At 39.2% G+C, this 23,235-nt stretch overlaps 1 protein-coding gene across 5 annotated transcripts in view; it reads right to left on the bottom strand.

Annotated features, from left to right (window-relative positions):
• Positions 1 to 1,767: 1,767 nt before the first annotated feature.
• The window catches only part of RNGTT (RNA guanylyltransferase and 5'-phosphatase), a 203,431-nt gene continuing 181,963 nt past the window's right edge, over positions 1,768 to 23,235 (bottom strand). For 4 of the 5 annotated variants that reach the window (XM_081528556.1, XM_081528557.1, XM_081528558.1 and 1 more), the window contains 2 exons: positions 4,054 to 4,177; positions 1,768 to 2,565 (listed from right to left, as the gene is read on the bottom strand). In XM_081528556.1, coding sequence (XP_081384682.1) covers positions 2,408 to 2,565; positions 4,054 to 4,177 — 282 coding nt within the window. In that variant the 3' untranslated portion in view covers positions 1,768 to 2,407. The remainder of the gene's footprint in view (positions 2,566 to 4,053; positions 4,178 to 23,235) is intronic. The other variant, XR_014064965.1, reaches the window with a different exon arrangement.

Below are 23,235 nucleotides of genomic sequence, written 5' to 3'. Positions count from 1 at the left end.
AATGTCCTGACATTTTCTGAGCATTTCACGGAAAGCAAATGTAACCAGCCAGGCAGTCGAGTCTTCCACATCTTTTCCAAACATAAAGCAAAATCTTTTATCTGTGATAACTCAGGAAAGTAAAGTTTTCTTATTCTTGTCTATAAAACTTCAGTGTCAGAAAACAGTTATTAGGAAGTGGGCTGAGACAGGAATTATCTCCTTCATGACGCCCCAAATCATGCCTCCAGACTTCCACCCCGATGATTTTCTGGATGACTTTTTATGCCACTATGGATGGTAATGTGTTCAGGGGCTAAATGGGATCTACTTACTATACATCACTACAACTGAAAGGGAAAGATAAATTAAGAAAATTAAGTCCTGGAAAATGCACAAAGGCAAAGAGAAAATATGTGGGTGTACTGAAGATGAGATGCTCTTTTCACGTAACTCATTTAAAAGGTTACAATTACCATAAACATTTTAACTCCATTAAAGATTGCTGACAAAGGCTTGCTCTCACATCAGCAAAAGGCTTTACATGGGCTTGGAAGAAAGCATCACACTGTGTGAAAAGAGCCACTAATTCTGGTGAAGCAGGTGTCAGACTATCAGGAGTTGCACAGGCTTTTCAGACCCATTTTGTACAAGACACCATGAAACCTTGACCAATTTCCACCTTTCAGTAGTTGCAGTGACAATCAGATGTTTTTATCCCTGTAGCACTCAAACACACAAAAGTACTCTAGGAAAGAAACACTAAAATGGCATTTTGAATAAATTCACATTACATAACTTGAGAACAATAAAGGGAGAAGCCCAAGCATGACTCTAGTATTTCATATAGAAAAGCACTGCAGGAGAAAACCTTGTTTAAAAACATTAAAACTCGAATGAATGGAAATACACTTTTGGTTAATCTGTGCTGTTTCATATAGAAATCCTATCAGATATTCAATCTACTAGGTGACTTGTTTGGATTTTCATGTCTCACTGTCTTAGTAGAAGAATATACACTGCTGCCTATACTCACATATATGCATTTACATATATAAAATTCAGATCATGAAAATTTGTTTTAAATACACATACTTAAAACCTGTACCCTAAAAATAAATACACTGGCCTCTAGTAGGCTAATTCTCAAGAGTTCTTGACAAACCAATCAGAACACAGTTTCTCAACAATGGCATGTGACCAATTAGCCACTCTTTAAATCCATTATCTATCAGTAAATGTGTTAAAATTCAGATGTACAACCGAAATAGCATTCCCAGAATAGAAGATGAGAGAAAACTCTGGCTTTGAAAATAAATGTCTTGGCTTCCTTCATGTTTAGTTCCTACAGATGTCTAGTCTTTGCCTCTGCATTTATCTAGCAGTGGGAGAGCATTTTCCAGTGACAGCGTTCTCTTCCACTGACATTACCTTCTAATCAAAGGAGTCAGCTGTCATTTCCTTTGAGGTTTTGTGTAAAGGAACTAATACAATATTGTGTTTATATCTGATATCACTCCCATCATCACAGTGAGTTGTGTATTTTAATGTAATTTACAATGTGCCAATACCACCGAGGTAAGGGAAAAGGAGCCCTGGCATTAAAAAAAAAGCCTCCCAGAAGAACAACACACACAGGACTGGGTGGTGTATCTCTGTTTTATGAAGTGACTCAAGACTGCTGCCAGAGCGGACAGACTGGATATCTGTCTGATACTGTAGTTCAAACAACAGAAACAGATGAAAAGACTCGATATACTTCCTTTAGAAAGGATGACATTCACAAAATGGAGCTTTACTTTTTTACTTTTACAGTTCCAAAACAATTTCTTAAAATGATATAAGCCAGACCAAGTTGTTTAATACAGTACAATATTTAACAACTTTGTCATTTGGTTTTGAATACAAGAATTTCAGAGATGTAGGAAATCCATGATAATAGCAAAAATGTTTAATGCCACTGCCTAAATGTTTTAAAAGGAAAATCTACCACAGTTGAAATACAACTTCTAAAAAAGACAATGTTCTATGCACTCACAGTTTCAGATTGCTAACTTTATAAATTAAAGCAAAAGTTATCCATATATAAACAAGGCCTCTTTTTCATTGATTTTGATCTCGTTTAAACGTTTAGATATTTAAACGTTTAGATATTTCAATTTCGGATTCCACAAGGTAAGGCTGAGTTTATCAGATATAAATAAAATGTTTAAGTCCATGATGTATTGTAGCACTGAGGAAACAAAAACATCAAATATTTACAGACTGGCTACAATACTTTTTCTTTTTTTTTTAAGTCAAATGTGTATCAACATCAAGCCACACTCTTTTTGCTTTTTTTTTTTTAATTCTCTGGTTGCAAAAAATGGGACAACAGCATTTTTTCTCACTCATCTTTCCTCTCAATCCTGAAGTCAGAGGCAGGTCTTTAGGTCAAAGGTCTTTTGGGAGGTGGTGGAGGCATGAGCTCTGTGTCTGGGTCCAGATGATGCTTTCGCTTCTGTCCTTGAGAAGCTGCTGTACATCTGTCAATGAACTCGAAGAGCATCTCTTTGGTGACAGGGTTGGAGATACTGTTGCACACAGCTGTGGAAAAAGGGAGACACGTGTCTCGTGTGAGGGTTCATGAAGGGAGCTGACTCGCCCCAGGGAGATGAGGACAGGAGAGGTTTCCATCCCAACAGGCTAGAACATTCCATCTTGCCGTCGTGGGTGACTTGCTGCGAATTAAACTGTGCTCTTCTCTCCCCCACCCCTGAAATGAGTGCATTGTTGGTGGCTATACTTTTCCTTTTTTGGCAGAGCCATGTGGCTTGTGGGATCTTAGTTCCCAGACCAGGGATCTATCCCACGCCCCCTGCATTGGAAGCACTGGACCCCCAGGGAAGTCCCTCTGGTGGTCACTCTTTACTATTAATTCTAGACCAAAACATTTAAGTATTTGGGTTTAAGCCTGTCTTCACCACAGTTTTCATTCCTTCCAAACAGTTTGTATTGCATATTGATCTCATGCAGTGCATACATTACAGTCCATGTATACAGTTTCTAAAGAAAACACATGCTGTGTCCTTCAACCTTTCTCTCTCTCAGAGAGAAGTGCACGCTGTGACGTGTGTAACACAGCACACTAAGGCTTTGTTGTAGCTGGGAAAGCATAGTTTTCTTTATTTTAGTAACTTGTTTGAAGCAAGGTATTATAACAAAATGACTATTAAATAAGCACCTTTTCTTATGTGATCAAAACTATTTACTTACTTGGTTTTAGAAAAAAAGACATGGGCTTAATTACTCCTCTTTTTTGAAATTAACTCATCCTGTCTGAACACAAATAGTTCTAACAAGAATCTTTTGAGTGTACAAAAGTAACTTTTAAGCTGCAAAACTCAAACTGGCAATTTCTTTATTATCTCTTAAGCTTATCATACGACCACATCAGCACCTTCACTGACTGAGCACTCTTAAATTTCACAATCCCATTAACCTTTAATCCTGGTTTGTTTGTTTGTTTTCAATTCCACTAAAAGCTCAATCCAGAGTTGCCTGAACTAGTAGTTTACCTTATAAAAATAATTAATGCATGCTGCTCCTCATGAAACAAGCTTACTACTCTGAATTCCCAAAGCAATCACACTGTTCCCAGAGCACATCCTGAAGATAACATACCAAACTTTTAAGGTTTTCATTGACTTTGTTCTCCATTGTTTATAAAGCTATTTTAGGAGCTGGAAATTACATTTTCCCCTGCTAATTCTGTCTTTTACCATCTGGCAAATGATGGTTTTTAGTGTTTTGAACAGATCTGCAATTACCGTGGTTTTTGTTGTGGTTGTTGTTCAACAAATTCATCTTGTTCACAGCTCACCTTCCTGCCCTTTAAACTGCTCCCCTGGGCGCCTGGCAGGAGCCCACAGGTTGAAAGAGGACTGGAGTCACAGGGCACAGATCTGCCACAAGCCCTCTTGTGTCTGGATGACCTTCTCCCCTCTGAGCTGAACCGCGAAAGAGGTTAGTTCTAACACCTTACTTCTTTTGGGGGGTTTCATGTACCATCCACTGGGAGGCTGTCATACTCACCCATGGCAGTGTTGTAGGCATTAGGAAAGCTTTTATCTGTTCTCTGTCTCATAAAGACCCAGCTGTTGTTCTCGAATTTGCATTCTATAATTTTGTTGTCATACTGTTTTAGCTCTTTTGTCACCTGTTTTAAAAGAGAATTGAGGAAAATATTTAAGTCATTTGACAGGCTTCTTGCCTCCATTGCGTGACAGATGTGTGAGGGGATGCCAAAAACACCTCAGTGGCTCGTCACATGGAGCTCTTTGTCATCTGAAGCATCTAATCAAGCCCAAGGATATGGTACTCACTCCCCTGTACACTTGCTGATTAATCTGACATCTTATAAATAGTAGTGAAACCGGCTGTCAATATATAGCAGTTAAAGGAAGCTATGCAGAAACCAGCCACTCCTGGGCCAGGTGCAAATATGTTAACCATAGGGACCAGTGCCTTCAATACTGTCTGTGTCCCTCTGGCTTTCAGAAACTGAGTATCTGCAAAGGTTTCAAAAACTTTCAGAAAGGTCCTGCCATCTAAATTCCTACGTCAGAACCTAAGAAATCCCCTTTACTGGTTAAGATAAAAAGTTACACACAGAGAGTAGACATTAGGATCTGATTCAGGCAATGTGCATCCTAAATATTTTGCTTTTCAAGCAGTGATAATTAACCAAAAAGCTCATCTTTAGGCTGTTTATTTACCCTTTTCATCTCCAAAATGGTATGAATTTAGAGATGAAGCTGCTTTTGATATTAGCTGGTGGGGTTTTTTGGCTACTTCACCTCAGATGATTGAATATGGATTACAACTTACTCTATCAAAGCTAACAAGTATCCATGGCAACTGTAGAACCTTTAAAGAGATATTTCATCGGGCTGTGAGGATGGTTTTCATAAATAGGAATCTAAGCTTATCTTTGCAATTTTCAAATCAAATGCCAGTCATAGTAATATTTTAATTCTGTCCTCATCTTTCACAACTAACAACTTTTCCTCACAATATGGAAGATTGCAATCAGTTAACTTCATTAGCATTATTTGAAATGCTCTCCTTTTTCTACCCACGTATTCACTACCACCTAGGAATATGAAGGGAAGCAAATTTTTAAAAGACACTGTCAATTCACAGAATAGGCAGCACGTGTTTTCATAAAAACTTTCAAATTGTAGTCCTTTTCCCTTCTTCAGTATTACAGCTGATTGGACTACTTGCATTTTCAACAAATCTCACAGGACCAACACATTTCAGTGTGCTGGAACCAGACCTGCCCAAGAAAATTATGTTCTACTTAGTTAACTTGATAATTTATTCTCAAATATTCATTATTCTAATCTCAACTCCCCTCCCTCCCTTCTGACGGATCTGTACCTTACTCAGGTACAGGTACCACTTACATTACACCAGAAGCAGGGTCTAACAGGTAGGTTGCTAAACCTTTCAGATTCTTCATTTTCTAATTTCTTAAATGGGCAATGGAGTTTCTAAGGCACCGGGACACTGGAGCAATAATAAATGAAAGTGTCCGACACACAGTAGCCCACCAGTAAAATTCTTACATGAATATAAAGTCAGGAAATGAAACATTACTTGTAAACTTTAAAAAAAACAAACTAAGCAAATTCACTAAAGAAACCAAGATGACATGAAAAGATACACTTTGAAAGCACTTGTCAAGAAAATTATATCATGCACATTTATAAGAATGGCTTGTTATCAATGTGCAGTCTGTACTTTTACTCACTACTGATCACAGTACATCTTTATCAAATAGCTCATCATTCTTGTGTTCCTAGTATCAGATTTGCTATAAATTATGTGTTGCTCAATCTGACTATAGCAGTTGGGCTGTATTATTAAGTATCTGTATCTGCCTGAATTAACACTTTGGGAAACAGGGCTTTCCAGAAAATCACGCACCTGACACTATGCCAACCTAAATGTATTCCCATGTTCAAAAACAGTACATTGTTGTTTATTTACCACACCAATAATATTCCCAAAACAGACACACTGTACTCATTTGGTCAGATAATAAAATATATCTAACTGATAAACACAATACATCCCATATGTGTATAAAGACAGTTTTCACTAATGGTCAGGTCAAAAGAATGATTGGCATACAGGGAAGGAGTTTAATTTTAGTATCTAAATTCTAATTTGTTACTATGACAATAATCATCCTCAGCCAATCCACATTATTATTTACTAAAACAGGATCTGGTTAGGCCTTTTATAATCAGCTCTGCTATCCTGTTTTGAATTAATGAGAGCGTGCAATAAGAATAAAATATTTATAAATCAAGATTTCACATCTGTACCCATAATTACATTGGACTAATGAGATTTATTGGGGGTTTTTTGTGGGGGGAGAAAATACAGTATTTTATACTGAAGAAAATAATTTTTTTTTTCTTCTTGTCCATCTTATTGAGTACCACACTTTTGATACCATATAAATCTACCAATAATCTGGTGTTAAGAGATAGTCAGATGAAACCAGATCTAGCACCTCTGAAGACTTCAGATTAGCAGGTCAAAGGTAAGACTTGGAACAAAGGGCCCAAGACAGAAGAAGACAGAACCACAGCTGTTCTTCTCTGTATTTTTTTTCTTTTTTTTAAAGATGCAACATAGTTTAATCTCAAAAACACTATGCTGAGCAAAAAGAGCCTGACACAAAGGAATATATACTGTGTGGCTCCTTTATACAAATTTCAAGAACAGACAAAACTAATCTAAACTGATGTAAAGAAGAATAATGGTTGCCTGGAGGACAGATCCAAGTGGTAAGGGTATTGACAGCATAATAGTAGCATGTAGGAAATTTTAAGTGTGTTGGAAATGTTCTAGAGCATCATTAAGGTAGTTGTTACACAGATGAATATGTTTTTTCAAAACTCATCAAATTGTTTAGCAAAATTTATGCATTGTATTGCATGTAAATTACACCTCTATTTTTTAATAGAATACTTTTTGTAACCTAAATGCTGGCCATGGTACCAAGTCACAAAAGGCGAACCATCAGTGTTGGCTGAACCAACCTGCACCGAGCAGGCAGATGAGTTTCTGTCTCTAATGGTGGAGTGCAAGCCTCTAAAATTTATTGTCCCTGCTCTGTGAGAGCTGTCTTGTTATCAAGAGCTCATCTTTCTTTTCTAGAGAGACTACAAAGAGGAGAGGGATTTCTCTGAACTAATTTGCTCTAGTTCAGTTCAGTTCAGTCGCTCAGTCATGTCCGACTATTTGCAACACCATGAATTGCAGCACGCCAGTCCTCTCTGTCCATCACCAACTCCCAGAGTCTACCCAAACCCATGTCCATCGAGTCAGTGATGCCATCAAACCATCTCATCCTCTGTCGTCCACTTCTTCTCTTGCCCCCAATCCTACCCAGCATTAGGGTCTTTTCCAATGAGTCAACTCTTCGCATGAGGTGGCCAAAGTATTGGAGCTTCAGCTTCAACATCAGTCCTTCCAATGAACACCGAGGATTGATCTCCTTTAGGATGGATTGACTGGATCTCCTTGCTGTCCAAGGGACTCTCAAGAGTCTTCTCCAACACCACAGTTCAAAAGCATCAATTCTGCGGTGCTCAGCTTTCTTCACCGTCCAACTCTCACATCCATACATGACCACTGGAAAAACCAAAGTCTTAACTAGACGGACTTTTGCTGGCAAAGTAATGTCTCTGCTTTTAAATATGCTATCTAGGGTGGCCATAACCCTCCTTCCAAGGAGTAAGCGTCTTTTAATTTCATGGCTGCAATCACCATCAGCAGTGATTTTGGAGACCAAAAAAATAAAGTCTGACACTGTTTCCACTGTTTCCCCATCTATTTCCCATGAAGTGATGGGACCAGATGCCATGATCTTAGTTTTCTGAACGCTGAGCTTCAAGCCAACTTTTTCACTCTCCTCTTTCACTTTCATCAAGAGGCTCTTTAGTTCTTCTTCACTTTCTGCCATAAGGGTGGTGTCATCTGCATATCTGAGGTTATTGATATTTCTCACGGCAATCTTGATTTCAGCTTGTGCTTCTTCCAGCCCAGTGTTTCTCATGAAGTACTCTGCGTATAAATTAAATAAGCAGGGTGACAATATACAGCCTTGACGTACTCCTTTTCCTATTTGGAACCAGTCTGTTGTTCCATGTCCAGTTCTAACTGTTGCTTCCTGACCTGCATACAGGTTTCTCAAGAGACTGGTCAGATGGTCTGGTATTTCCATCTCTTTCAGAATTTTCCATAGTTTATTGTGATCCACACACCAGATGGTCAACACCGAAATCAGATTGATTATATTCTTTGCAGCCAAAGATGGAGAAGCTCTATACAGTCAGCAAAAACAAGGCCGGGAGCAGACTGTGGCTCAGATCATGAACTGCTTATTGCCAAATTCAGACTTAAATTGAAGAAAGTAGGGAAAACCACTAGTCCATTCAGGTATGACCTAGATCAAATCCCTTATGAGTATACAGTAGAAGTGACAAATAGATTTAAGGGACTAGATCTGATAGACAGAGTGCTTGATGAACTATGGACAGAGGTTCGTGACATTGTACAGGAGACAGGGATCAACACCATCCCCATGGAAAAGAAATGCAAAAAAGCAAAATGGCTGTCTGAGGAGGCCTTACAGATAGCTGGGAAGAGAAGAGAAGCGAAAAGCAAAGGAGAAAAGGAAAGATATTCCCATCTGAATGCAGAGTTCCAAAGAAAAGCAAGGAGAGATAAGAAAGCCTTCCTCAGGGATCAATGCAAAGAAATAGAGGAAAACAACAGATTGGGAAAGACTAGAGATCTCTTCAAGAAAATTAGAGATACCAAAGGAACATTTCATGCAAAGATAGGCTTGATAAAGGACAGAAATGGTATGGACCTAACAGAAGCAGAAGATATTAAGAAGAGGTGGCAAGAATACACAGAAGAACTGTACAAAAAAGATCTTCACGACCCAGATAATCATGATGGTGTGATCACTCACCTAGAGCCAGACATCCTGGAATGTGAAGTCAAGTGAGCCTTAGAAAGCATCACTACGAACAAAGCTAGTGGAGGTGATGGAATTCCAGTTGAGCTATTTCAAATCCCGAAAGATGATGCTGTGAAAGTGCTGCACTCAATATGCCAGCAAATTCGGAAAACTCAGCCGTGGCCACAAGACTGGAAAAGGTCAGTTTTCGTTCCAATCCCAAAGAAAGGCAATGCCAAAGAATGCTCAAACTACTGCACAATTGCACTCATCTCACATGCTAGTAAAGTAATGCTCAAAATTCTCCAAGCCAGGCTTCAGCAATACGTGAACCGTGAACTTCCAGATGTTCAAGCTGGTTTTAGAAAAGGCAGAGGAACCAGAGATCAAATTGCCAATATCTGCTGGATCATCGAAAAAGCAAGAGAGTTCCAGAAAAACTCTATTTCTGCTTTATTGACTATGCCAAAGCCTTTGACTGTGTGGATCACAATAAACTGTGGAAAATTTGCTCTAGAGACAATATAAAATAACAAATATCCTTAGATTGAGAAGACACCAGTAAGCTGGGTTTTAACTTTTAATTTTGAAATAATTTTAGATCTACAGAAAAGTTGTAAACATTGTACCAAGAGTTCCAGGATTCCCATCACCCTGCTTCCTCTAATGTTCATATTTTGCATATCACAGAACAGTTATCAACTTTGATAGGTTAACAATGATACAACACAATCAGCTAAACTTGATTCAGACTTCATCAGCTTTTCCACTAATGTCTTTATCTGCTCCAGGAACCAATCCAGGAAACTGCATTGTACTTAGTTGTCACGTCTGCTTAGTCTCTTCTGACCTATGACAGCTTCTCAGACCTTCCTTGACACACTTGAAGACTGCTAGTTAGATATTTTGTAGAAAGTTCCTCAGTTTGGGATTTTCTGATGTTTTCTCATGATCAGACTGAGGTTATAAATTTTGGGAAAGAATGCCAGAGAGATGACGTACCCTTCTCATTACATAATATCTAGGGGATAGATAAGTTCTGGGGCTTCCCAAGAGGTGCAGTAGTAAAAACTCCTCCCACCAACACAGGAGATGCAAGAGAGGCAGGTTTGATCCCTGGGTTGGGAAGATTCCCTGGAGTAGGAAATAGCAACCCACTCCAGTATTCTTTGCCTGGAAAATTCCATGGATGAAGGAGTCTGGCAAGCTATAGTCCATGGGGTCACAACATGATTCCTTACTGGTGATGTAAACCCTCATCACTTGGTGAAGAAAGTACCAGCCAGGTTTCTTTACTGTAAAGCTAGCATACTCTATTAGTTATGAGGCACTATGTCTAGCCCTGATCAAAGATAAGGGAATTCAGCCACTTGCTTGAAGGAAGGGTATCTAAGAATTTGTGGACATTTATTAAAGGCATCACAGAAATCAATACATTTCCTGGGAGAGAGACTTTGAGGCTATACAAATATCCCTTTTCTTCTTAAAAGTTTCACTCATTAATTGTAGCATTCATCCGTGAATCTTGCCTATGACAATTATTACTGTGGTATTCTAATGGAATTTTCTACCTTCTCTATTCCTTATACATTTATTATCTGGATATCTTCTGTAAGGAAGATTTGCTCTTCTCTCTTATTTATTTGCTTATTTGTATCAGTAAGAACTCATGGATATTTATTTTATTCTTTGTCTTATCATAAACTGTTTTCACTTCATTTTCTTGCTCAAATTTTTCTGGTTTCGGCCACTGGGAACTCTGTCAAGTTGGCTGCTGTGTCCTTTTAACTTGCTTCCACTTTTACTTACTTACGTAGTTTTAGCATTTAGTCCCTGGCAACACAAGATAACCACTCCAGTCTCCTCTTTTATTTTCTTTGCCTCAGCTCTAGAGTCAGCCATGAATCAGTTAGCTCTAAAGTCATCCTCTACCAGGATTTTATAAGAAAAAAATTTACTTTTTAATAGTCCAGACTATGCTAAAAAAGTATTAACACACACCAATTGCTTTGGTCAGAATTTAAAATTACTGAGAAAAAGAGAGGGAGGGGGGAAAAGAGGAGTGAGTGTGAGAGAGAAAAATAGTAACAGTGAGACTCTAAATATGAATATCTGTTTATACTTAGACATTTCCACCCCATCTTTTGTGAACTGCTATCTGGAGCTAAACTAAGTTGACCACTGTTTCTTTTCTGCACTTAAAATTCTACTCAAGCTCTAACTCGGTAGTGTGACAGAAGGTGAATTTTTAAAACATATGTCAAGGAGATGAACTCAAAGATCTTATTTCCATGTATGCAACTTTGGTATCTAATACTTATGAATGAAGGCAGAGAAAATAAAACAACAAAGAAATTGAAATGAAATTATAAAAGTTTTCCTTGTGATGTCAGAACAAGACAATCAGCTCAAATCTGAATCATTAGACAATCTTTTAGAACTACTACCTTATATAGGGCCTTGATATATTACTTTTAGAAAGTGCATCCATCTATTGGAGGAAATAAAACTCTTGACAAGTTACCCTTTCTAAAACTATGCTACACTTAACCACTTAAAAAAAAAAGTTGCTCCATTAAAATCAATTTGTGTTTGTACTTTTATAATGAAGAACTACTGGGTAAATAACACACCTCACATTTGCTGAGTTAGAAACACAGTGACAGGAAGCCTGTCTCTCATGAATAGCAGGGTCTTCAAGCCCTCCAATCTGGAGTTCAACTAATGAAAGCAGCCAATAAAAAGGAAGTAGCTAGAACTCAGTCTTATCTATCCCACGGCAGACAAGTCCAGGGTATGAAATCACCACTAAACTACAGATTACTACCTCTTCATAAAATTAGAGTTAGTTACAGTTACTATTCAAAATACAATAAATCTTCATATAAAATAACTGGGCAGATAAAACAGCATGTTAGTAGTGATTATTAGTAGATGCTGGAGTTAGGAATGACTTATTTTCTTCCCTGTGCTTTGCTGTATTGTCTGAACTTTCTACATAATGCATGCCTAACTTTCATAATTTTTCATGAAAAATTCCTAAAATAAACTATGTTTCATAAAAGATGGTAAACATGAGATTGTTTAAAATGTAGAAAAAAATGTCAATTAAAAACAGAAGTAAGGGGGTTCAGGATGGGGAACACATGTAAGCCCATGGCTGATTCATGTCAATGTATGGCAAAAACCACTACAATATTGTAAAGTAATTAGCCCCCAACTAAAATAAATAAATTAAAAAAAAAAAAAAGATGGAATAAGAAAAAAAAAAAAGAAGTAAATCAAATTATGTCACCCCCTTATTAGAGGCTTCCCATTACAGAGCACTAAATGACACAGCCCCTGTTTATCTTTCTAGCTCTCATAAATTATCTTCGAGCATCCCACAACTTTTCCTCTACCTTGTTTATCATTATCTGATTATTTGTTTAATATCTGTCTGCCACAATGGTTAATAATTACTGTATACTTAATAGGTGTGGAGTACTTTCTAAGTGCTTTACATGGATTCATTTATTGAACCATCACAACAACTCTAGGAAGTATCCCCCCTGTTTTCAAAGATAGGGAAGCAGAGGCAGAGAGAAGTTAAGTAATTTGATTAAAGACTCACAGTCATCAAGAAGCAGAGAAACACTGCATCCCTATTAGGTTTTATTCCAATCTCAAAGGTTTTCATTCCATCCCTGTTAGGTGTTCATCCCAATCCCAAAGAAGGGCAATGCCAAAGAATGTTCAAACTACCGCACAATTGCACTCATCTCACACGCTAGTAAAGTAATGCTTAAAATTCTCCAAACAAGGCTTCAACAGTATGTGAACTGAGAACTTTTCAGATGTTCAAGCTGGATTCAGAAAAGGCAGAGGAACCAGAGATCAAATTACCAACATCTGCTGGATCACAGAAAAAGCAACAGTTCCAGAAAAACATCTACTTCTGCTTCATTGACTACACTAAAGCCCTTGACTGTGTGGATCACAACAAACTGCAGAAAATTCTTCAAGAGATGGGAATACCAGACCACCTGACCTGCCTCTTGAGAAATCTGTATGCAAGTCAAGAAGCAACAGTTAGAACCAGATATGGAACAATGGACTGGTTCCAAATTGGGAAAGGAGTATGTCAAGGCTGTATATCGTCACCCTGCTTATTTAACTTATATGCAGAGAATATCATGTGAAATGCTCGAGTGGATGAAGCACAAGCTGGAATCAAGATTGCAGGGAGAATTATCAATAAGCTCAGATATGCAGATGACACCACCCTTATGGCAGAAAACAAAGAGGAACTAAAGAACCTCTTGATCAAAGTGAAAGAGAAGAATGAAAAAGCTGGCTTAAAACTCAACATTCAAAAAACTAAGATCATGGCATCCTGTCCCATCACTTCATGGCAAATAGATGGGAAAACAGTCGAAACAGTGACAGGCTTTATTTTCTTGGGCTCCAAAATCACTGCAGATGGTGATTGCAGCCATGAAATTAAAAGACACTTGCTCCCTGGAAGAAAAGCTATGACCAACCTAGACAGCACATTAAAAAGCAGAGACATTACTTTGCCAACAAAGGTCCATCTAGTCAAATCAATGGTTTTTCCAGTAGTCATGTATGGATGTGAGAGTTGGACCATAAAGAAATCTGAGTGCTGAAGAAGTGATGCTATTGAACTGTGGTGCTGGAGAAGACTCTTGAAAGTCCCGTGGACTGCAAGGAGATCAAACCAGTCCATCCTAAAGGAAATCAGTCCTGAATATTCATTGGAAGAACTGATGATGAAGTTGAAGCTCCAATACATTGGCCACCAGATGCAAAGAGCTGACTCATTGGAAAAGACCCCAACGCTGGGAAAGATTGAAGGCAGGAGGAGAAAGGGACGACAGAGAATGAGATGGTTTGATGGCATCACCGACTTGATGGACATGAGTTTGAGCAAGCTCTGGGAGATAGTGATGGACAGGGAAGCTTGGCATGCTGCAATTCATGTGGTCGCAAAGAGTCAGACACGACTGAGCAACTGAATTGATTAGGTTTTATAATCTCAACATGAATCTAATGAGGTTTCAGATGTAGACACTGAAGCTCAAAGTATTTAAGTAACTTGTATAAGGATACAGAGGCCAATTTGTTTTTGTATCAAAATTCAAATTCTAGGCCTCCGTGAGTCAAAAACCTGTGCCTTCCTTCCCCCTAAGAATCTAGCCTCCAGGTTGAAAACGTATTACAGGAGGCAAAGGTAGACTATACTTGAGAGAGATTTTACTTCTTGTGTAATAAATTGTAATTTAAGTAGTCATTTCCAAGGATTATATTCCACTTGGGAAAGCCTGTGGGTGGGAGGCAAAGTGACGTGTGACAGATGAAGGGCGGGAGAACATAACGTGCTGGTTTGAACCAATCACGATGTCTACCAAGTTTCTTTTTTCTGCACTTTTCAAACGCCTGCCATGTTGACCTGCATCAATCTCTGCTGTTTGCTATTCTGGTTGCGTGAGCACGAACCACAAATCATAGCAAATTGCAGAATTTCTCAATCATTAAGAATTTACAATAGGTTAATTTTAAAATGGGCTGCACTTCACAGCTGCAAAGCTTTTGTCTGATTTCTCGACCAAATGAGAAGCCATTATTGGACTGAAGACCTTTCCATGGGCATGACCAGTCAAAGGAAAAGGTCATGTGTGCAGAACAGGCAGTTCTGCCAGGTAAGGTGAGGTAATGGTAACGGTTCACTAAACAGAGAGCCACACTCTATGGCACAATGTATTGCTCTGTTTAGTACCAAGCATGATGAGAATTTATAAGTAGATCATGGGTTCAGTGCATGCTTGGGATAGTAAAAATGATACAAAACCAAGGAAAGCTTTACAAGCTACTGGCATACCTCAGTTTACTGTACTTTGCTTTATTTCACTTCATAGATACTGCATCTTTTTTTTTTAACAAATTAAAGGTTTGTAGCAACACTGTTTTGTCAGATGCTGATTAGCATTTTTTAGCAAAGTATTTTTAAATTAAGGTATGTAGATGTTTCTGGACATAATGCTATTACTGAAACACTTAGTGAAAGTGAAAGTCACTCAGTTGTGTCTGACTCTTTGCGACCCCATGGAATTCTCCAGGCCAGAATACTGGAGTGAGTAGCCTTTTCCTTCTCCAGGGGATCTTCCCAACCCAGGGATCAAATCCAAGTCTCCTGCATTGCAGGAGGATTCTTTACCAGCTGAGCCACAAGCGATGCCCAAGAATACTGGAGTGTGTAGCCTATCCCTTCTCCAGCGGATCTTCCTGACCCAGCAATCGAACGGGGGTCTCCTGCACTGCAGGTGGATCCTTTACCAACTGAGCTATCAGGGAAGCCTACTAATAGACTACAGTTTAGAGTAAACATAACTTTTATATACACTAAGCACCCAAAAAATTCATGTGACTGGCTTTATTGCGATTATTTCGGTGGTCTGGAATCAAACACCAAATATCTCCAAGGTCGGCCTGGATCATTATTAATGTGAGGAGACTAAAATGCAATATGCATGTCTAACACTTTTTCTTACTAAATAGTTGTAAGTATGAAGACACACTTAACTGAAGGTGCTTGTTTTTTAAGATGTCTTTCTCACAGCCAGTGCAAATAATGAATAAACTATATTTGTCAGACTGAGTTTGATTAATGGTCCATCTACTGGCAGTAACAAACACGCAACTTAAAATCATGTTAATGGTCATTAAATATCCATGCATAACAAAGTTCACAATATACTGGATCTTACATTTGAGCTAGGAAAGTCACTAAAATGTCAATGCTAAATCCAATTTACTTCATTGAGTCCTCCATTTACTTTCCAAGGACTTGCTAATGATTTGGACCCAATAACGTTTATTTTTTATTCTTTAGTAATGCAGGCTGATTACATATAACTTTATCTCTTTCCTCTCACCCATTTTAAACCCAACTATTCAACCCTGCCCTTTTGCTGAGACCTCATGGAAACTGTCCTCCAGCTTAGATCAATGCAGCATGTGGCAATAAACCAAAATGCTACCATAATAAGTAAAGATTTCCTTCCTGTTCTGCTTACCACTTAGAGAGAGAGAGAGAGAAGGCTGACATTCTTCCCTTTTGATTATCTTCCAGAATAAACTCTTGTTTTAAAATGGTCTGATTTGCTCTAGTAGCACTAACAGGCACCGAACTCCACAGACCCACGACGCCTGTGAATCTTTAGCTCGGGGACACAGAACTCCTTAGTTTAGTGATAATGCTCTGTGGTGACTGGGACCCATCTGAGCAAACGAAGTTTTCCAGAATTCTGTTCTTACAAGTTGGCACCTCAAGTCAGGGCAGACTCTCACTGAGACTCTCCGACCACAGTAACTGTAACTTTGCCATGCACACCGCATTTTGCTTTTTATATATGCTTTCTCAACAACTGTATTTCTTCTTCTTTGAGAAAGAAATCCTGGAGTTATTGACAAACAGATTATACAAACACAAAGTGACAATATACTGCTCTGAACCCTAGAGTTCTATTTTGAATCTCTATATACCCTCTGAATGACATTCACAACGAATTTACTTAAATCTGCTTCCTCAGCTCCAGGTATTGGAAATATCAGAAACCACTCAGAAGTTGAAAGTTTGAAAAGTTAATATAAATTATGTTTATCAGTTGTCACAGTCCTTAAACACCTTCCTTAAAAAAAAAAAAAATCTTTGTTACCCCTCTAAAACATACTACAAATATCTTTCATAAAACCCAGTATTTTGGAGTTAACAGGAAACTTGGAGATCATCAAATAAAACACTTATTCTGAAATATCCAAGTACTAAAGTGCATCCTGCACTATCTCTATGAATTAATGTATTTTTATGAGTGTGAACATTCATGCTTTGAGGTGGTTATAAAACCAGCAGAAAAAGCAAATTCATTACTTTGGTAACTTGCACTCAAGACTAATTTAATACTGTTACCCAAGTTACTATTTTTTTTAATTAATTTTTATTTGAGTATAGTTTTGGCTTCCCTGGTGGCTCAGCGGTAAAGAATCTGCCTGAAATGTAGGAGACCTGGGTTCGATCCCTGGGTCAGGAAGATCCCCTGGAGGAAGGCATGGCAACCCACTCTTGTACTCTTGCCTAGAGAATCCCATGGACAGAAGAGCCTGGCAGGCTGCAGTCCATAGGGTGGCATAGAGTCGGACATGACTAAAGTAACTAAGCAGCAGCAGTTTCTGCAGTACAGCAACTAAGATATTTATTTTCATTCAGGGATATTTACTTTTAAAATTACTGACAGATTGTTTTCCTTCACCAGGAAAGGAAAGGGAGAGAACAAATAGTTTTTGAATACCTGACATTGCAGTCAGCACTTTATGCACATTAGAAGGAAATGGTGACCCATTCCAATATTTTTTCTTTTAGCAATACAGGTGTATTTTATTTCACATTTTATTAGCAGGAAGATGGGCAGAAGAAGACAAAAATAAACCACTAAAGGGGAAATTGAACACAAAATGCTTCAGATAATCTTTTCTCCAAAGTTAAACTGAAGAAAAACATCTAAAATTTCAGTTAGGAAAACTATTAAAGTCAGATGTGTTCTGCTGGTTTCAGAAGAGTTGAAAATTTCATCTGAATCTTTGTAAATGTAAACCTTTTTAAAAATCAGGATGGGGGTGGGGTGGAGAGTTAATTTTCAGTGGAGAAATAACATTTTCCCCTTCAATCACTTACTATGTATTTTCCAAACATAAGGAAACCAGCAAATAATTACTGGGACAGAAGAAGGGACTACAAAAAAGTCTGGCCGACAGAAAAGAACTCTGGAATGATGTGAAATTGAAAGTGGGGAAGACTGTGAGAAGCAACAACAGAATCCTGATGATATACTCTGTCTACCTAGCCTCAAAAATACACAGACCTGAAGAGCATCCAGAGGCCTCTGCTAGAATCAGAAGGACCGTCAAATTGTAGGGTGGTTTCTGAATTCATGTTACACCAAACAGCACAACTGCACTCACAAGGTTGAGACCTGAGCCTGAGACCTCCACTCCCAAAAGCAATCAAGTGCTCAAGGTCTCCTGTGTTTTGTGTTCTTGGGACAGAGCTCTGGAACCAGCATCTGAGTTTCACAAGTCAATCTGAACTATCCTAACGTCCACCTCCTAGGAAATCAACACACAGCCCAGTCTTTTCTGCAACTGTATTCTCGTCAGAGGCAAACCTAGCCCTCAAAAATAAAACCCCAAAGGGCTGAGAGGTACAATCTCCACCTGGCTGTCTGGCTTCCCGCCACTCCAGTATTCTTGCCTCGGAAATCCCATGGACAGAGGAGTCTGGCAGGCTGCAGTCCATGGCGTCACAGAGTCGGACACAACCTGGTGACTAGACAACAACAAGGATCAGAAAGTTTAGCTAATTCTCTCAAGGCTGTTTTGAGATCTGGAGCTCTGCATCATACTGTCTCTTGGAAATATCTAGAAAATTCAACATGCTGGAGGAAAAGAAAAATTTTATTGTTGTTCACTCCTAATCAAGAAATTACTGAAGAACTAAACCAAAGAGCTAATGGAGTATACTTTGCAATCACCATAAACTACAGGGGACAGTGGATTCCTTTAGGTCACATTAAGTTTACTGTAATAGAAGCTTCTAAAATAGATATAAAAAAACACAGGCTACATGTGAGAAAAACAAACAAAAATGAGCAAACAGACAAAAAACTCCCCAGCCTCCAGTGCCACAGGCTGGCTAATAGTAGTGTGGAGAAAAGAGGCCTGGAAACAAGTTACCAGGAAAATCTCTAAAGTGGTGAGAAGACGTGGAGAAGGAGACAAAGGAAGTTCTCAGTGTCCTAAGCCACGTCTGTGAAATGAAGATAAAGTGCTTTTCAGCTGAGTAATATATAACAGAGAAGGATCTCAGTGATAATTAGAGCTAAATTTTTAGGGGGCTCCAGTGATATTCTGTTATGTGATTTTCAGTCTTTTCTGTCATGGAAACTGGTTTATCTGGTTTTATTTTCCCACCTCATAGGGGTAGGTAGTGTGGGATCTTTGCAAAGAATTACGCATGTATGTAAAATGCACAAAAATACTATTATGTAAAGATTTCTACATTTAGAAGGATCCGATTGCCTGATTTGGGGGAGATCAGCATTCACAACTCCTGAAGGTTACATATGGAACTAGATTCAAGTTCTCATTTAGTTTCCTCCCTCCTCGACTCCCACATTCCCTTAGGTTTTTGTTCTCGTCTGGTCCTGATGAGGACAGTGGCAATGTCTCCTCATGGGAATAAAAGACAAAAATCAAAATTACGCAGGCAATCCTCCCCCTACCCCACGCATGCACACTTGTCTTTGCACATTCACCAATCAACTGCTCTTATCAAGCTTCCAGAGAGTCTATTCTGAATAAGGTGGCTATGGTTGCCTGCTAGGAAGGAAATTATTCTCTGGGCTGTAGCACTAAATTACCTGGAATTAAGTATGAAGATATAAGGTAGGTGGCTTTTTACCGTTCCTCTAACAGGTACCTAGCACAATCTTGGTGCTTCATAAAAATAATACATCAGGTATGTGGCATGCTTGGCAGGAACGTTTTTAAATCATATGTTATAAGACGTCCTCACACTAGTGTGCCTCCCTCTAATTCTAAGTCAGCGCAGCCCTGCGACTACAGAAATCACCGAGCAAGTCTCTGACAATGCTCCTCCCACCAGCGCCAACCTGTGCTGGTGCCAACTTTTAGGCCAGGACACCTGCCACCCTGAGTGCCCGTGGCTTCCACTGTGGTGTTTCATTGTGCCAGAAGCACGCTTGCTACTTGAGGGTCTGCTCTGGCCAAATGACAATACAGGAAGGATGCCTGTCTGGGGGTTTATTCATAACTGGAGTGTTAGAAAGTAACAAGCTGAGAACACTCCATCGCTTGCTTTGCGTTGCCAGCTGCCACAGAAGAAGGGTGATCGTCTCCTGATCCTGTCTGTGCCTGGAGGCTCCAAATTAACACTGCTTTAACTGTCCTGCCACCACACTTCAGGTGTTACCACTTCTTTTCCATTTTTGCTTTTGAAATGTTCCAGGAACAACAGAACCCCATTCATCTAACTGGTGCCAAAGTACAGTCATGCTCCCCCCACTATGGTGTTCAGTGGACAGTCCTGTCCTCTTCTGTCCGTAGGAAAGGGTGGGGGTGGGGATGTTAAGTCCCTGTTTTACCACTTGCACAGCAGAGTCTGGAGTTTCCCCAGCAGATGAATGCTGTGTAGCCCTGCTCCAAAGTCTGCTGATTGCAGAGCAAACAGCTGAATTTAACCCCAAACTAACCATGAAATATGAACTCTGGGTTAAACAGGTTGGCAGCAATTTGGTAAATTAGGCAAAGTGGTAGAGTGAACTGGGATTTTTTATTTTTAATCTGACATTAAAAGGAAAAGTAACTCGTTCTTAGTTTTATTTCTTTTTGCCCACTCCTCCATCCCTCCACTCCGTTTTTTCCTTAAATAACTTTTTAGAAATCAAAATCCAGCAGAGAACAATTACGTTAATAATGCTGGGAAATTTGTTTGCTTTGTTAAATTGGGCTTCAAAAGCACTTCAGCTTACATTTGTAATCACAAGTAATGCCTGTTCTTATATCCATTTAAAATGTTTACTCTATTACAGCTTATTATAAATGTGAGTCTCAGATGCAGCACCATGGCTGCTCATTTTCCAGGACACAATTTTATGATAATCATATGAAATGTATTCATGTGTCAACAGCCCTGCCTAACAATGCCCCAAATGGGGTTGTTTGCAAGACTGTGTTTCCAACAGACACACAGTTCTGTGCTCCAGGACATTAAGAAACTGCTACAAGCAGACAGCTCTCTATTTGACTATTTTAACTGAGTTTGTAAGATAAACTCTTTTGCTACACTTAGCTCAGTTTAACTATTATGATCTCAGAAAACAGGTGAGCTCCAACAAGAAAGCTGACCCTAAATACCTACACATGATGGGATAAATGGGTTCAGTTACTTTTATTTTATGTTTGGAGTCTCTTTCTGAGCCACCTTCAAGTGCCAGAGGTGATGGACTGGAGAATTCTTCTGTACTTGATGTTCCCCTACTGCACACAGTGATGAAAAGCTATGTGGAAGATACTTTTTGTCACCCTGGCATCTCATAAAGGAGTAAGAGAACACTTACAAGATATGCAGATCCAAGAACTGAAAATAGAAAACGGGTCCAGAGGGGCCCCTCGCTTTCCAATATTGGTTTCTCCACACAGTCACACCTTCCTCACTTTTGTGACAAGTAGCCCATATAACTGGCTAGTTCTAGGGGTTGCGATCTCAAGCAAGTTTTTCAACTCAGCATTTTTTAAGGCTCTATTAAACAGGTACTAGGCCAAGTGCTTTTATGCTCTTTGCATGTGGGCTAAGTCACTTTAGTCGTGTCCTACTCTGTGCGATCCCATGGACTGTAGCCTACCAAGCTCCTCTGTCCATGGGATTCTTCAGGCCAGAATACTGGAGTGGGTTGCCATGTCCTCCTCCAGGGGATCTTCCTGACCCTGAGATTGAACCCATGTCTCATACATCTTCTGCACTGGCAGGCGAGTTCTTTACCACTAGCACCACCTGGGAAGCCTTTATGCTCATTATTTCATTCATAAGATGTGTCCACATGCAGTGGATCATCTGCTTTCTAGAGGGAGGAGCAGCCAAGTACTGACAGAAAGTAGGATCACATGGAAATAAGCCATATATTATTTTTTGCTTCACTCTTGTTTCTCCTGCTAGGACCACCTCTCTGAATTAATAACAGGTTTGTACAAATGCTTAATCTACCTTAAGACAATTCACTTTTTACAGCTGAGTGCTTTAGAAAGAGTACCAAGTCCAGAATCTTGGCTAGAAGGGAGCATAAGAGCTCACCTAGGCCTCTTCTCTTTTTAGACTGAAAACAACGAAGTTCACAGAAAGCCTGCAATTTGTCCAAAGCACACGGTTCTGTAGGGGCAGAGTCAGAATGAGGGTCTGGACTCCCTGCATTTCAGTCTTGCCCACTGACCCTGTGGTCTACGAGGCAATCCTTTACCAGTAAACTGGGTAACTTAGCAGGTCAAATTTTTACTTGCAGTCACACAAGTTTCACCAAAGAGGAGGAAAATGTCTGACCCAGTTTATCTAATATAATAAAAAATAATTTATATCCCAACCTACTATGGATACACACACACAAACATATCTCATAAAACAATTTATATCCTGACGTGGTACACTTTGCTGTTTTTCCTTCTATGTCATTCCATTTCACGAAAATCAAAAACAAAACTGGTTGAGATCCACGTAACTGCTCTCTAGACCAAGCACCAAAGTTAGGAAAAAACTTCACGGAGTATATTAAGAAAATAATAAATTAATTTCAAACAACTAACAAGGAAGTTAAGGGAGGCATTTTACCATTTCTGGTCTTGAAGTATATGAAAAATGGAGGCCGACAACTCTCAGGGCAGCAAGTTGGACGCCACTTTATGGCTCCTCCACCTTCCCCACTTCCTCTCCTTTCCCAGAGTGATACCCCTTGGAGAGGCTGCCCTACGCCAGGCAAATGCTCTTACCCATCTCTCCCATGGCCCCTCGGCACAACATGCTGGCCTAGAAGAGCTGAGGCTTGACTTTAATAATTTCAGATGACATTTCCTTAGAGAATTGAGTTTATTCTGTCAACTCCTGAAATATCACGTGATTTATTATTTCAGAATGTAATTTCTTCCTTCTGTTTATGTTCCCCTTCATTAGATGGTAACCTCCTTGAGCAAACAAAACAAGGGTCCTTGTTGCATTCAGAGCTCACTGCACACATAAATAGTGCTCGATAAATGTTAAGGAAAAAGAAGAAGAAGAAGAAAGTTGATATGCATTATACAAAGAATTTATAGAAATGACATCAGATTTTGAAATATTCCAGCTGTTATTAAATGATTTTCATCTCTTGGACTGATCAGGCTCTCACATCATCTTTGCTTCCCCTTTGGCTAACCACCTCTCTTTAATCAGAATTACTTTCTCTGGGAAGCCTGCTCTGACTCCACAGACTCTGCTTCATTGATATGCTCTCACAGTATCTTATTCTTACCCTTATCTTAGAAAAATAGCCTACTGAATTCTCTACATGTAAGACTTAACAGTAAGCTCCATCAGGATGGTGCTTTAATACAATACCTCTCATGCA

This window comes from Giraffa tippelskirchi, chromosome 9 (genome assembly GCF_054371585.1).
Source record: "Giraffa tippelskirchi isolate mGirTip1 chromosome 9, T2T-mGirTip1v1.2.pri, whole genome shotgun sequence".
NCBI classification, from domain to species: Eukaryota; Metazoa; Chordata; class Mammalia; order Artiodactyla; family Giraffidae; genus Giraffa; species Giraffa tippelskirchi.
Note: the sequence above shows the minus strand (reverse complement) of the source record. Positions and strands in the feature narration are given on the sequence as shown.